This window comes from Pelophylax lessonae (assembly GCF_965119305.1).
Source record: "Pelophylax lessonae genome assembly, chromosome: 9".
Taxonomy (NCBI): domain Eukaryota; kingdom Metazoa; phylum Chordata; class Amphibia; order Anura; family Ranidae; genus Pelophylax; species Pelophylax lessonae.
In genome coordinates this window covers 81,627,800-81,642,078 of record NC_138776.1, presented here as the reverse complement: position 1 = coordinate 81,642,078, position 14,279 = coordinate 81,627,800, and the positions used below count along the sequence as shown (strand labels likewise).

At 42.3% G+C, this 14,279-nt stretch overlaps 1 protein-coding gene across 4 annotated transcripts in view; it reads right to left on the bottom strand.

Moving 5' to 3' along the window:
• The window catches only part of LOC309563584 (alpha-2-macroglobulin-like protein 1), a 562,516-nt gene that overhangs the window by 2,291 nt on the left and 545,946 nt on the right, over positions 1–14,279 (bottom strand). For all 4 annotated transcript variants that reach the window (XM_082268048.1, XM_082268050.1, XM_082268051.1 and 1 more), the window contains 2 exons: positions 12,103–12,171; positions 896–998 (listed from right to left, as the gene is read on the bottom strand). In XM_082268048.1, coding sequence (XP_082124174.1) covers positions 896–998; positions 12,103–12,171 — 172 coding nt within the window. The remainder of the gene's footprint in view (positions 1–895; positions 999–12,102; positions 12,172–14,279) is intronic.

Below are 14,279 nucleotides of genomic sequence, written 5' to 3'. Positions count from 1 at the left end.
GGCATTGTAAACACTGATTTTTCCGATGGCCAACATTTCCTCTTAAAAATACCTAGACTTTAAAACTGGTAGAGGGTGGTAGTGAGGGGAAGGGTGGGCAAGAATTAATAAGAAAGAGTAAGATGTTTGGGGGGTAGGCACATAGCTATTTGGGGGGGGGGGAGTGAAGCAGTGAGTGGGGGAAGAAGGGAAAGTAATGGAAGGAAAGGAAAAGGAGGAGTAAATGCAAGGGAAAGGTAAGGGTCTGAACCATGATAAGTGACCAATAACACGGAGATAAAGGGAACAGCAGGGAAAGCAGGGGGTACGTTTTAAGGGATATCCTATCACAGGAATGATGAATATTTTGGAGAGTATTGAAGCCCTTATATTTCTATTATGACAGGTATCCTTTCAAATTGATAATGGGTACAGAATTGTAATTGTGTTTTTATCTGACAATGAGTTCCAGCATAACGCCAAGGATAAGAAAGAAAATACTATGGAGCCCTGGCAGAAATAGAGAGAGAGTTTTAGCTAAACTTCAGCTTAAAGATTTTTATAACTGTTTTTTTTTCCCATGGCAAGGCTAAAAGTATACAAGGTAACTGACAAAGGTAGACAGCTGTGCAACAGTATACAAGTAGACACTACTGAGCAATGCAAACATCTCCAGCCTAAAACCTAAATCTTGATTTACTGCAAATATTTTTTGTTCCATGAATACTTTATGCCAGTTAGATACTAAATATCAGTTATAATAAAATATTGTATTTATCAGAGCTTAGCAATAGTAGGTTTAGTATATTGATACCATGCTAGTTTTTGTGTAGAGGTCTTTACGATGAATGCGGTATTATTTCCTCTAAATAACCATTTATGACCGGATAACATTTTCCTGTATATTCTCACATACCTGGAACATAGTAATCATACACCTCAACATTGGCAGGATGCAGGTTCTCCACATGTGTTTCTTGTTCAATAGTGAAAGCAAACTCTGCGTTATGATGATCAAGCTTTAGGAGAAACAGTGACAGTGCGTAAGAATAAAGTAACAACCTGTGGTCAGCATCAGTATCTAAAACTAAAAAACAGAAGAAGAACAAAGCATGGATGCAAAAGGGAGGTGGGGGGGGGGGGGATTTGGGAGCAGGCTGAGTTCTTAAAGTGAAACATCATGCAAATATTTTTTTTAAAAATGTAGTCCAGTTATCTATACATTAGGGTCCCTTCACAGCTTAGTATTTTGGTAACAGCATGTACTCATTATAGCCTTGCGGTGCCAGTCATTCTAAAGAGCACCCCAACACTGAGTGGCCAAAAAAGGTCATGTCTGGTTTTAGTTGTGCTGAGGTCCACTGGCAGGCCATTGAAAATGATGGTTTGAATTAATGCAAAGCACATTAACATGTATGTAGTAATGCACCAGAATACACCCCAAAGATATGAAGGGTTCTTTCTCAAATTACACTTGTTTTTGGGAAAGTATAAAGGCTCCCACAACTGAACTTTTCTTCTGAAATGTTTCCTGACAGCACTGGTGGGGAGCCTATTGCATTAGGGTGTGCAAACACACACACTCTTATTAACCAATATACAGTCAGGTCCATAAATATTGGGACATCGACACAATTATAATCTTTCTGGCTCTATACACCACCACAATGGATTTGAAATGAAACATACAAGATGTGCTTTAACTGCAGACTTTCAGCTTTAATTTGAGGGTATTTACATCCAAATCAGGAATTACAACAGTTTGTATATGCGCCTCCCACATTTTAAGGGACCAAAAGTAATAGGACAATTGGCTGCTCAGCTGTTCCATGACCAGGTGTGTGTTATTCCCTCATTATCCCATTTACAAGGAGCAGATAAAAGGCCCAGAGTTCATTTCAAGTGTGCTATTTGCATTTGGAATCTGTTGCTGTCAACTCTCAATATGAGATCCAAAGAGCTGTCACTATCAGTGAAGCAAGCCATCATTAGGCTGAAAAAAACAAAACAAACCCATCAAAAAGATAGCAAAACATTAGGTGTGGCCAAATCAACTGTTTGGAACATCCTTAAAAAGAAAGAACGCACCGGTGAGCCCAGCAACACCAAAAGACCCGGAAGACCACGGAAAACAACTTTGGTGGATGACCGAAGAATTCTTTCCCTGATGAAGAAAACACCCTTCACAACAGTTGGCCAGATCAATCTCAAGAAGGTAGGTGTATGTGTGTCAATGTCAACAATCAAGAGAAGACTTCACCAGAGTGAATACAGAGGGTTCACCACAAGATGTAAACCATTGGTGAGCCTCAACAACAGGAAGGGCCAGATTAGAGTTTGCCAAACAACATTTAAAAAAGCCTTCACAGTTCTGGAACAACATCCTATGGACAGATGAGATCAAGATCAACTAGTTCTCTTGTATTTATTGATGATGTGACTGCTGACAAAAGCAACATATTATCTGCTCACATTCAGCCAAATGCTTCAGAACTCATTGGACGGCGCTTCACAGTGCAGATGGACAATGACCCGAAGCATAGTGCGAAAGCAACCAAAGAGTTTTTTAAGGGAAAGAAGTGGAATGTTATGAAATGGCCAAGTCAATCACCTGACCTGAATCCGATTGAGCATGCATTTCACTTGCTGAAGACAAAACTGAAGGGAAAATGCCCCAAGAACAAGCAGGAACTGAAGACAGTTGCGGTAGAGGCCTGCCAGAGCATCACCAGGGATGAAACTATGCATTCCAGACTTCAGGCTGTAATTGACTGCAAAGGATTTGTAACCAAGTATTAAAAAGTGAAAGTTTGATTTATGATTGTTAATCTGTCCCATTACTTTTGGTCCCTTAAAAAGTGGGAGGCACATATACAAACATTTGTAATTCCTACACCTTTCACCTGATTTGGATGTAAATACCCTCAAATTAAAGCTAAAAGTCTGCAGTTAAAGCACATCTTGTTTGTTTCATTTCAAATCCATTGTGGTAGTGTATAGAGCCAAAAAGATTGTAATTGTGTCGATGTCCCAATATTTATGGACCTGACTGTAAACACACAATTTAACCTCTTCCAGACCAAGCCTATGCAGGCACTCCTCTCCTACATATAAAAATCATCATTTTGTTACTAGAAAATCACTCAGAACCCCCAGAATTATATAGTTTTTTTTTTAGCAGAGACCCATGGAAATAAAATTTTTGGTCGTTGTAACGTATTATGTCACACAGTATTTGCGCAGCAATTTTTTAAACCTGTTTTTTAAACTGTTTCATGAATTAAAAAAAAAAAAAACAGTAAAGTTAGCCCAATTTTTTTGTATAATGTGAAAGATGATGTTACGCCGAGTAAATAGATACCCAACATGTAAGGCTTTAAAATTGCACACACTCGTGAAATGGCGCCAAATTTCCGTACCTAAAAACTCCATAGCCGACATTTTACAATTTTTTGCAGGTTACCGGTTTAGAGTAACAGAGGAGGTCTTGGGCAAGAATTATTGCTCTCGCTCTAACATTCGCGGTGATACCTCACATGTGCCGTTTACATATGTGTTCCCTGCTGCGTGGGAGCACGCAGGGACAGGGGCACTTAATTTTTTTTTTCTTTATTGTTTATTTTATTTTTTTATTTTGACACTTTTGCCTTTTAATTTTTTTTTTTTAATCACTTTTAATCATATTACAAGGAATGTAAACATCCCTTGTAATAGGAATAGGGCATGAGAGGTCTTCTTTACAGCAAGATCTTGGGTCTATAAGTCCCCAGATCTTGCCTCTAGACTGGAAAGCCTGAGATTAAAAAAAAACATTGCGGCTTCCCAGCTAAAGAAACGGCAGTGCTTACATCTGCTGAGGCCAGAAGTGACGTCATAATCTCGCGCCCAACCTCCGAAGGTCATAGAGATTGCTAGGGACCATCTGGTCCACGGTATTCTCTATTATAAATGGCTGCCACTGGCCGATTCATTCTTCAGCTTGCCGACTGCATGGTCAAGCCGGTAGTAGAAGCATCAGAGGGCTACATGACAGGGAATCGCTGGCAGAAAAAGAAGATATATGAATGATACCTGCAGCTACAGGCATCATTCAGATAAACCCACTCAAAGTCCAGGATGTCATGTGACGTCCTTGGGCGGGAAGTGGTTAAAATGTATTAAAACATAGTTGTTCTGTCTCAGCATCGATTGTACCTGTGACCTTCTTGTAGACCCCCAGTCTCTAAGTGTGTGCAGCAGGTTGAATGATGGCTTTAACAGATAGTTTACTCAATGAATAAAGACTCCAGAGGTGTTCTCCAATGCTTCTTTATGCTTCAAGTTAGCAAAGGCATAAACATAGAGACTTTTCCATAGGTAAATTTACAATGAAATTACACAGCTTCCTCACTCTGCAGTCTCCTCATAACAACAAAACAAAATGGCAGTTACAGCAGGAAAATGGAGATGGGAGAAACCATCTAGCCAGAAACAGCAGGGGTGCTAGGAAGATACCAATATCATAGCATAACATAACATGTAATAACAACTGCTAGACAGTTAAAGCTGCGTGGCAGCACACTCCCCGCCTGGTATCGTGAGATACCACTACACAATTATTTTCCATAAACATACAATTAACATTGCATACAGTAGAATGCTATGTAGCCCTCTCCTCTAAGCTAACTATGCTAGAGATCTAAGTGACTCCTTCACATAACACTGAATCAGAATTTTTGGAAGCAGGCATAATTAGGACTGTCTCAGTGACTGGTCTCAGGAAGGTTTTTGGGCTCCCGTCCTTTACAATCCTGACTTCCACACTTCGGACCTTTCCATCATCACTAGCAATGGCCTTTGAAATAACTCCAACTGGCCACTGGATCCGATTGGTTTGCTTTTCTTTTAGAAGAACCAGGTCCCCTTCCTTTAAGTTAGGCTTCTGGGTTTGCCACTTTTTACGTCCTTGAAGAAGTGTGAGGTATTCCCTCCTCCATCTGTCCCAGAAACAATCTGCAAGGTATTGAGCATATCTCCATTGACGTTTATATATGTCCTTTTCATCAAAGATGCTCTTTGGCGCTGGGATCTGTCCAATTTTCCGGCTCAATAATGCAGCTGGAGTTAAAACAGTTGGACATTCTGGGTCTGTGGATACAGCTGTCAGCGGTCTTGAGTTGATTATTGCTGCGACCTCAGCAAGGAATGTAGTAAGTACTTCATGGGTAGGACGTGAAGAACTCACATCAAGCAACATAGAATCCAGTATGCGCCTTGCTATCCCAATCATACGTTCCCATGCTCCGCCCATGTGTGAAGCGTATGGTGGGCTGAATCTCCAATGGTATGCAGTGGCGGAGAAGGTGGCCCTTGGAGGTGGCTCTGTCTGAGAAGCTCGCTCCCGCAGGGATTTGTTAATGCTCTGGGACGCTCTCTCGCTATAATTGAACTGGTTGGTCAGTTTTCTCTCCTTCTTGTTACTGGATGGTATTTCCTCACCTTCTGTCCATTCTTCACTAGCCTGAGCGTCAGACTTCCCATCTGTATCTTTGTCTCCCGGCTCTGTGGAGTCGTTGGTCTGAGTCTCTTCAATGACTCCCAACTTCGCCCCCTGTCGCCGCGCTTCATCAGAGTTTTTGTGTGACATGTTTCCATCCAGGGAGAAGTGTACGGCCAGCTGATCCACGATGCTAATGGTTTTGTAGGCCCGTTCCTTAAAACTGTACCTCACAATGTTCTGGGGGGCATGAGGGTTGTTTGCTGTCAGGATACGAGTGAATTCCTCCTTAAGTTCAGCGTCGCTGAGTTCCAGCTGGTCCGGAGGCTTAACCAGAGTCTTGGCCTGCATCCATTCATCAGCTCCATCCCCCATATCTGTGGAGTCATCTTCATCCTCCAAATTTCTTCTTGAGCAGATGTTGGAACTCAATGCTACAACTTCAGGCCGGATTTCCGGATCAGTATCTGGATCCTCCAGGTGGAAATCGATATCTTCTTCTGAGTTTGTAGAAGACTGGTCCATTAAAAACTTGGGTTCTGAAAACCAAATGGTTTGTGTGAGGACAACTGCTGGCACTAAAATCTTCTGCATGAATGCTAGAAAGTGCTCTCGCTTCTCAGGTTTGTTACGGAGAGTTTTCTTCAGTGCAGCAAATCTGGTTAAAGCTTGTTCTCGGTTGTTAGGGAGAGTAAGCCTTGGTACTCGGAAGGGTACTGGAGCTACCCAATTGTTGGAATTGTCCTTGAAGAACTCTTCATCCGTAATCTTAATGAGCTCCTTGTCTTCAACTGAAGGAGCAATCTTGTTGTCATCGCAAGTAGTCTGGTACACTGAATCACCAAAGTCCTTTTGAGAAGTGAGCTTGCAGTTAATGCTTTGGAGGGCTTGATATGGAACTTCGTTTTTGAAATCAAGTCTTTCCTTCACATAATAATGCGATGGACATTTCATCAATTGACAGGTAACATTAGTTTTGTAGGAAGCTACATCCAAGAGCTTGTGAGATTGGTCTAAACAGACTTCTCCTATTATCACCCATCCAAGATCGAGTTTCTGGGCTTGAGGAGCATCATCTGGACCGTTACATAACTCTCTTATTTTATGAACTCTAGGAATGTCTCTCCCTAGTAGAATCAAAATCTTAACATCCTTGTTAAGTGGTGGAATGTAGTTAGCAATGTGACTCAAATGAGGGTGATGACGTGCAACCTCTGGTGTGGGGATTTCTTCTCTGTTGTTCGGTAGCTGATCACATTCGATTAGAGTTGGAAGAGGAAACTCTGTGTCCTCATATTCTGATGCAACTACGAAGCCATGGGCTCTTCTTCCAGAAGTATTGACCTTTCCTGCACATGTCTGCAAGGTATAGGACCAGGTCTCTCCTTGAATGTTGAATAGGTCAAAGAATTCTGTACTGGCCAATGAGCGATTGCTCTGATCATCGAGTATGGCATACATTTTTATGGATTTTTGTGGACATCCTTCAGGAAAAACTCTTATAAGACATATCTTGCTACAAGACTTGCTATGAAGCCCTTCTCCACATACCTCTGTACACCTTGTGGTTACGGGGTCGGCATATTGCTCAGTTCTCTCCCCGCCATCATCTGATGTAGTCTTGGGGTTGCTGCCGAGTGAAGGTTTCCTTTTGAACAGATTTGAATGAAGAGCGTCCACATGTTTGTCACTGTTGCAGAGAGAACATCTGATGGCGATCTTACAGTCTCTAGCTAAATGATCGGAGGATGCACAACACTTAAAACAGATATTATGCTCTTTGAGAAATGACTTGCGTTCTTCAATAGGCTTGTCCTTAAATGCACGACATTTGGAGAGAGAGTGTGGCGCATTATGAATAGGACACTGTTGATTAAGATTGCTAGCTTTGATATCTGTAGCTAAGACGTTGGATGCTATCGCGGTCTTCCCCGCTGCAATAGGATGCCTTAAATCCTTGAATTTACCGTTGGTGGCAATACCCCTTGAAGTACTTAAAGGAATGGTGGTTGTATCTGGATAGAAGAAGCTTGGGTCATTCTTGGATCTTGCAACCTTCCGCACGAACTCTGAAAAATAAGAAAAGGGAGGGAAGGAAACACGATGCTCATACTTATACTTTGATCCTACACTAGTCCACTTTCCCTGAAGATAACTAGGCAACTTTGCTACAATAGGATTTACGCCCTGAGCAGTGTCTAAATAGCTAAGACCTGGTAAACTAGGATCTAACTTAGCAATTTCAAGTTCTTGAAGGAGGTCACCTAACTCTCTAAGCTTATGATTGTCCTTAACAGAGATTTTAGGAAATTTGTTTAGTCTCTGGAATAAGGCAGATTCAATGACTTCGGGGCTCCCATAGTCTTGTTCTAGACGTTCCCAGGCAGCATCAAGGCCTGCTTTAAAGTTATAAATGTAGACAGATTTAAGTCTCTTTACTTGTTCTGAAGATTGACGCCCCAACCACTTTATTAGTAAGTCAAGTTCTGCTTGAGGTTCAATGTCCAAGTTCTTGGTTACCGCCTTAAATGTAGATCTCCAACTCCTGTAGTTCTCTGGGCGGTCATCAAATCTAGACAGTCCAGCTGTAATCAACTCTCGTCGAATCATATACTTGCTGAACTCTGCAATGTCAGTGCTTTCAGTTTTTATAGCCACAGGGTCTACTGATGGTGCGCTGTCTTGGACCATGGTTGGTATATGATGTTGGCTGGTAGGTAGAGAGAAAGGTGTTGCATACGGGTTTAATCTAGGTAAGGGTCTGTCATCTGAAGGTCTCTGAGCATTTGAAGTCAAAGAGAGCTGTATCAAAGGGGGTATAGAGTTCATTCTGTAGTCTTCTGCTGTGTCCTTGTAATCTCTATGCACATAGGGTTGTGGTGGCACATGAGCTGCGTAGGTTGATTCACTTGATTTTGTGACGTGCGGTAGTTGTGGAGGGTCTCTGTTAGTAGGTGTGTCTAGTTGACCAGCTTGCTTTGGCGACACATTGCCTTCTGATCCACTTGCTTGATGATTATGAGAAGAATCTCCAACTGTAGGTGGGACTGTATTGTCGTGGTTCTGAGTTAAGACAAACTGTAGGGTCCTTTCCACAGGGTCTTGAAAAGCAGCCAAGCTGGTACAAGCTGCTCCTTCTTCTTCCAATAGGGCTTGTTCCAAGACAGATAACTCTGCTAAAGCTACTTCCTTTTCTCTATTCTTCTGAAGAATTTCTAGCTGAGCCTCTGTTTCTGCTTATATTCTTGCCTGAATGCGTTTAGCTTCTGCTTCCTTGCATTTAGCTTCTGCTTCCTTGCATTTAGCTTCTTCTTCCTTGCATTTAGCTTCTGCCTTGATGGCTGCTTCTTTTTCAGAGCAGGCGGCTTGAACCTGGGCTACTGCAACCTTTTGGCGAGCTTTGAGAATTTGGTCGCTCAGTATTGACCTTATAGAGCAGGACCGCAATGACTTAGAAGAAGATTTATGATATGAGTGGGCAGACCTAGAAGATTTTCCTGAGTGTCTTGAAGAAGCAGAGTTACAGGATATAGTCTCATATAGCTGTGCCAATCTCCCTTCTATCTGTGCCTTTGCTTCAAGATATGTACTATGCCTCTGCTGGTCATTAGAAGTAAAGTCCTTTAATTCCAATGCAGCTTCCTCTATGTTGGAATGTGACAATAGGGAATAGTACTTCTCAGAAAGTCTTTTATAATTCTCAAATGCCTTCTTAACCCTTGAGAGAGCAGTGTTCAATTGCTCAGAATTGTTGCTAGTTACATTAGTGGCTGTTATACAACTTAAAGTCTTTTCCCATAATGCAGTCAGGTTACTAGAGGTTTCTTCCTTACTTGCTTCATAAACCTCCCTTGCCTTCAAGGATGGGTGAGGGGCTCTGACAGGACAAGCAGAATGAAGTAAGGAGTCTGCTTTATCTTGACTAAATGCAGGTAACTCTGTGAGATCTCTGTCAGACATAATAAGTACTGTATTTCTGGTGTCTTGTTAGAAATCTGCCAGAGCTCAGCTCTGTAAGTAGTAACTTCTGTTATTAAGCAGGCTGGCTGAGGTATTTTTTGTTACAATAGTGGCTAGTGCTGGAACTAGTTCAAACTGGATCACCTCAGAAGGCTGTAACAGTAATGAAGCAGTAATAGGTGGCTGGTTTCATATGCAGAGTAATGCTTCTGGTGACTCACAGACAAGTTTGGTACTTAAGGCCCGTACACACGTACCGATCGTCGGCATACAAACGTCGGTGGACGAAGGATCTGCCGATTGTACGCGTGTTAGTATGGTGCCTCCGACAGATGTCTGCGCACAATCCGCAGACAAGAGTCTTTCTTGCAAACATGAAAATTTTTGTATGCCGACACCAGAACGGACGATTGTTCGCCTGTCAGTACACAATTCGGCCGACAGACCGCAGATTTGCAAGACTGGGCATGCTCAGAAAATTAAAAACACAGGGAAAGTTAACCATTACATGACATCACTTCTGCAGTCAGCTGAAGTCTGCAGACAAAATTCTTGTGCTGTCCTTGTGCTGTCTTTGCACTTTTCAACAGACACCGACATCCCGGGGAGAAAAGAGGAACATTTGTATGCCGACCATCGGTACGTGTGTACGGGGCTTTACAGTTCTGAAGCTGTATATTACCATGGACATTTACTTCAAGTACTTTTTGGAACTGTACTCTCTGAAGCTGTGTATTCCTGGAAATTTACTTTTTGAAGCTGTGTACTCCTGTAAATTTACTTTTCTTAAGCTGCAGAGATACCTATGATGGATTCTTCATGTAAATTTACTGTTCTGTCTCAGCATCGATTGTACCTGTGACCTTCTTGTAGACCCCCAGTCTCTAAGTGTGTGCAGCAGGTTGAATGATGGCTTTAACAGATAGTTTACTCAATGAATAAAGGCTCCAGAGGTGTTCTCCAATGCTTCTTTATGCTTCAAGTTAGCAAAGGCATAAACATAGAGACTTTTCCATAGGTAAATTTACAATGAAGTTACACAGCTTCCTCACTCTGCAGTCTCCTCATAACAACAAAACAAAATGGCAGTTACAGCAGGAAAATGGAGATGGGAGAAACCATCTAGCCAGAAACAGCAGGGGTGCTAGGAAGATACCAATATCATAGCATAACATAACATGTAATAACAACTGCTAGACAGTTAAAGCTGCGTGGCAGCACAATAGTAGTGTCAGTAGTTCAGTTTATGGTGTCAGTAGAGTAGTGGATTTTGTCAATAAGCACTGGACAGGGGTCAGTAGGGCAGAGTAGGGGTCAGTAGGGCAAAGGTTGGTGTGAGTAGAGCAGTGGACAGTGTTAGTCAGTAGAGCAGTGGATGGGGTCAGTAGGGCAGGGGTTGGTGTCGGTAGAGCAGTGGATGGTGTTAGTCAGTAGAGCAGTGGGTGTCAGTAGTGGAGTGGACGATGTCGGTAGGGTAGTGAACAGGGTCACTAGGGCAGAGGACAGTGTCAGTAGATTTTTATTGTTCTTATTTTTTTCAATTTTTTTTATTTGTAGTTTTTACAATATTATTTTTTTTTATTTTTATTTTTTAGAAGCCCCCTTGGGGTGCTTTGATGAAATATCAGGGGTCTAATGAGAACGCTGATGTTTCACCTTGAGACAGAGAAAGGGACTGAGGAAACATTCCCCAGTCCCTTTTTCTGTAGCCTCAGCTGCACTGCAGGATGAATGAACAGGAGACAGAGGCTCTTGTTCATTCAAAAACTGAAGCATAGTAAACAAAGTTTACTATGTTAAGGTATGAATGAACAGAGTAAGTGATCGTTCCCGGTCCTGATCCCTCTGCTCTTTCAGAAAAGGAAGGGGCTGGTAAATTACATATTTACCGGACCCTTACCCGCTCTCCATCCTGAAACGATTCCCCCCCCCCTTCCCTGCAGCAGCTAGAAGGAGAGGAGAGGAGAGCAGCTGGCAGTGCTGCGGTGAGTTGTCATGGGTAAGTGCCGGACAATCGACAAGCTGCTGTCTCTACCAGCACCTGGTCCTGTAGGCTTAATTTACGTGGGTCCCAGGGACCAAGTGCAGCTCTTTTTCTGCTGGATCCTCCTGAGCTAGGCTACGGTAGTGTCCCTTCCACCTGGGAACCGAGCTGTGCAATGAATTCCTTAGCAGAAAGTGGACTATTTAACCTTATGGGTACAGGTGGAGTGACCTACTGCACTACTGTTCAGACAGGTAAATAAAGCCCTAGTCTGCAAGGCTGATTGATATAGAAGAGGCCGGGACTTTAATTCAATTATCAGAACCACAGTGCAGTAGATCTATCTGCCTGCACCTTAAAGTGGTTAAATAGTCCCTTTACTGCCCCAGCTCCTTAGCTGAACAATGGGACCTTGAAAGTTTTTTTTTTTTTTTTTTTTTTAAATAGCAGCAGAGCGAGGGGGGCCTAAAAAGGGTCAGTCAGACTTTCTCTCTACTGCTAGCCCCCCCCCCCCCTGACGAATTAGCAGGGCCAGACAGACATAAAGATGAAATGGCATCAAAATATTGGGAGGTGCAGAAGAATTTTAATAGAAAAAACAAACATACACTTACTGAATGAATACTCATTAAAAATAATGCAATCGGCATGTATTGTGCCTACAATATAACACACATATAAAAAAAAATGATATAGCTCTTACATAATCCAAGTAGATTTGGACCTTTTCAGGTAAGACATCTACTCTTCTCACATTGTGACTCCTCTTCAGCTGGAATAAAAAGCATATTACAAGCATGAGTTCCTGTCAAAGAAATGTAAGAACGATTGTGACCTATAGGGGATAATTTTTAAAGTCTAATGGAAGAGCAGTTCTAATTGCTCATAGCAACCAATCAGATTATTTTTCATTTTCTAATACTGCTTTATAAGCATGAAATTTAGAATATGAATGGCTGTTAAAAAAATTTCTTCCTTCTGATTTAGAAGGACTTTCATAAAGTAAGCGCACATTGTGGTGGGACTCGGCAACTGAAATCTGACTTAAACACTGTAAAACTAAAATTAAATAATGTATGTATTACATGTTTTGAGTGAGGCTGTTGAACCTCATCTGAACGGGCACACTAATGCAGTGCAGAAAACGCCACGATTGATGCGCGTCTCCTGCACCAAATTCAAGTTGCACTGCCCTTGTGATCCGCAGCAGGTGTCAGTGCAATCCTAACACCCAGATTGCCAGATTTGCTGGTTGGAAGCTGAAGAGTGAGTCATTTGAGTGGAGAGTGATAAACTGTTTGCTTTTGACTACTGGTGATTGTTGTGTTTGCATTTTAGGTGTTTTTTTCAGGGGGTCTTTCCTTGTAGTTATTTTTACACCTTTTCTGTCACTTTTTAAAGAGCCTTTTTTCCCCTCTTTCTTTCCTTCCTTTAGACTACTAATTAAGGGGAGTGGTTAATCGGTCACAGGTGCTCCAGGCCCTCTATAACTTTCTGTAGGACTCATTTCTGAGCTTGCTCATTCTTGAGCTAGCCACCTTTTTGCTTGCTAGAAGTTAAAAAACAGTATAAAACAGAAGATTATAACAGAAGTCTTTAAAACTGTAATTAACATCTCATATTTTCTGTTATTAGTACTATTGTTGTAACCGTGAAAATGTGTGCTAGCAAGATTAAAGGTTTTGTGCAGTGCACAGTGTGCCGCATGTATACAATAACAGAGCAACTGCTCCAGGATGGATACCACTGCGACAGATGTGAGCGGGTTGTCCTCACATTAGAGATCTGGAGGAGCAAGTTACAACATTGGGCAGAACTGACAACCTTGAAACAGTTCCTCTGCTCGCTGAGCAAGTGGCTAGTGCGGTTAATGGGGAGGATGGAGGGATAACTCAGGATTATAAGGTAGGAAAATGGGTTAATACAGTCAGAGGGAGTGGTAGGGGCTCACAGAAAAGGAAAGCCAGCCTTGGGTTTGAGCGCTAACAGATTTGCCAAGTTAGGTGAAGATGCGGGGGTGGCAAGCTCAGAGGTGGCAGTCCTAGATGTCACTACTATCACTAACAGCCAGGAGAGCAACCCATCTAGTAGAGGTGGTGAGGGTAGTGCAGATATGCCTAGACAGCTGGTGGTAATAGGGGATTCTAAAATCAGAAAGACTGATAGAATAATTTGTCACCATGATCGCCACAATCGTGGCTGTCTCCCTGGTGCCAGGGTTTGACATGTGGTGGACCGGGTTGATAAATTACTGGGAGGAGCTGGGCATGATCCAGCTGTCTTGGTCCATGTAGGAACCAATGACAGAAAATGTGGAAGGTGGCGGCTCCTTAAGAATCAATTTAATGAACTAGGCTGCAAGTTGAAGGGAAGGATCTCCAAGGTGATATTCTCTGAAATATTGCCTGTGCCATGCGCAACACAGGAAAGGGGGAGATTAGATAGTTGAATGCATGGCTAAAGACCTGGTGTAAGGAGAGATTTGGGTTTTTAGAGCACTGGGCTGATTTTTCATTGGGGTGCAACCTACATGCTAAAGATGGTTTGCACCTAAATGAAAGGGGGTCTGCTGTGCTGGGGAAGAGGTTTATGGGAAGGCTGGAGGAGTATTTAAACTAGGATTGAGGTGGGAGGGTGATTTAAATTATAATGGAGCAGACAGATCAGACAGGGGTCAGACCCTATTAGTGGGTGAAATTGGGGAAAAATGGGGGGGAGAGCTATGGCAGAGGATAATAAGTTTTCCATGTTACAAACAACCATTGAAATTGGTACTATTTGTACTAAATTAAAAATATGCAAGTTAAATGTGCAAAATGAGACAATGAATTAAAGTGTTTGTTCACCAATGCCAGAAGTCTGCCAAGCAAAATAGGAGAG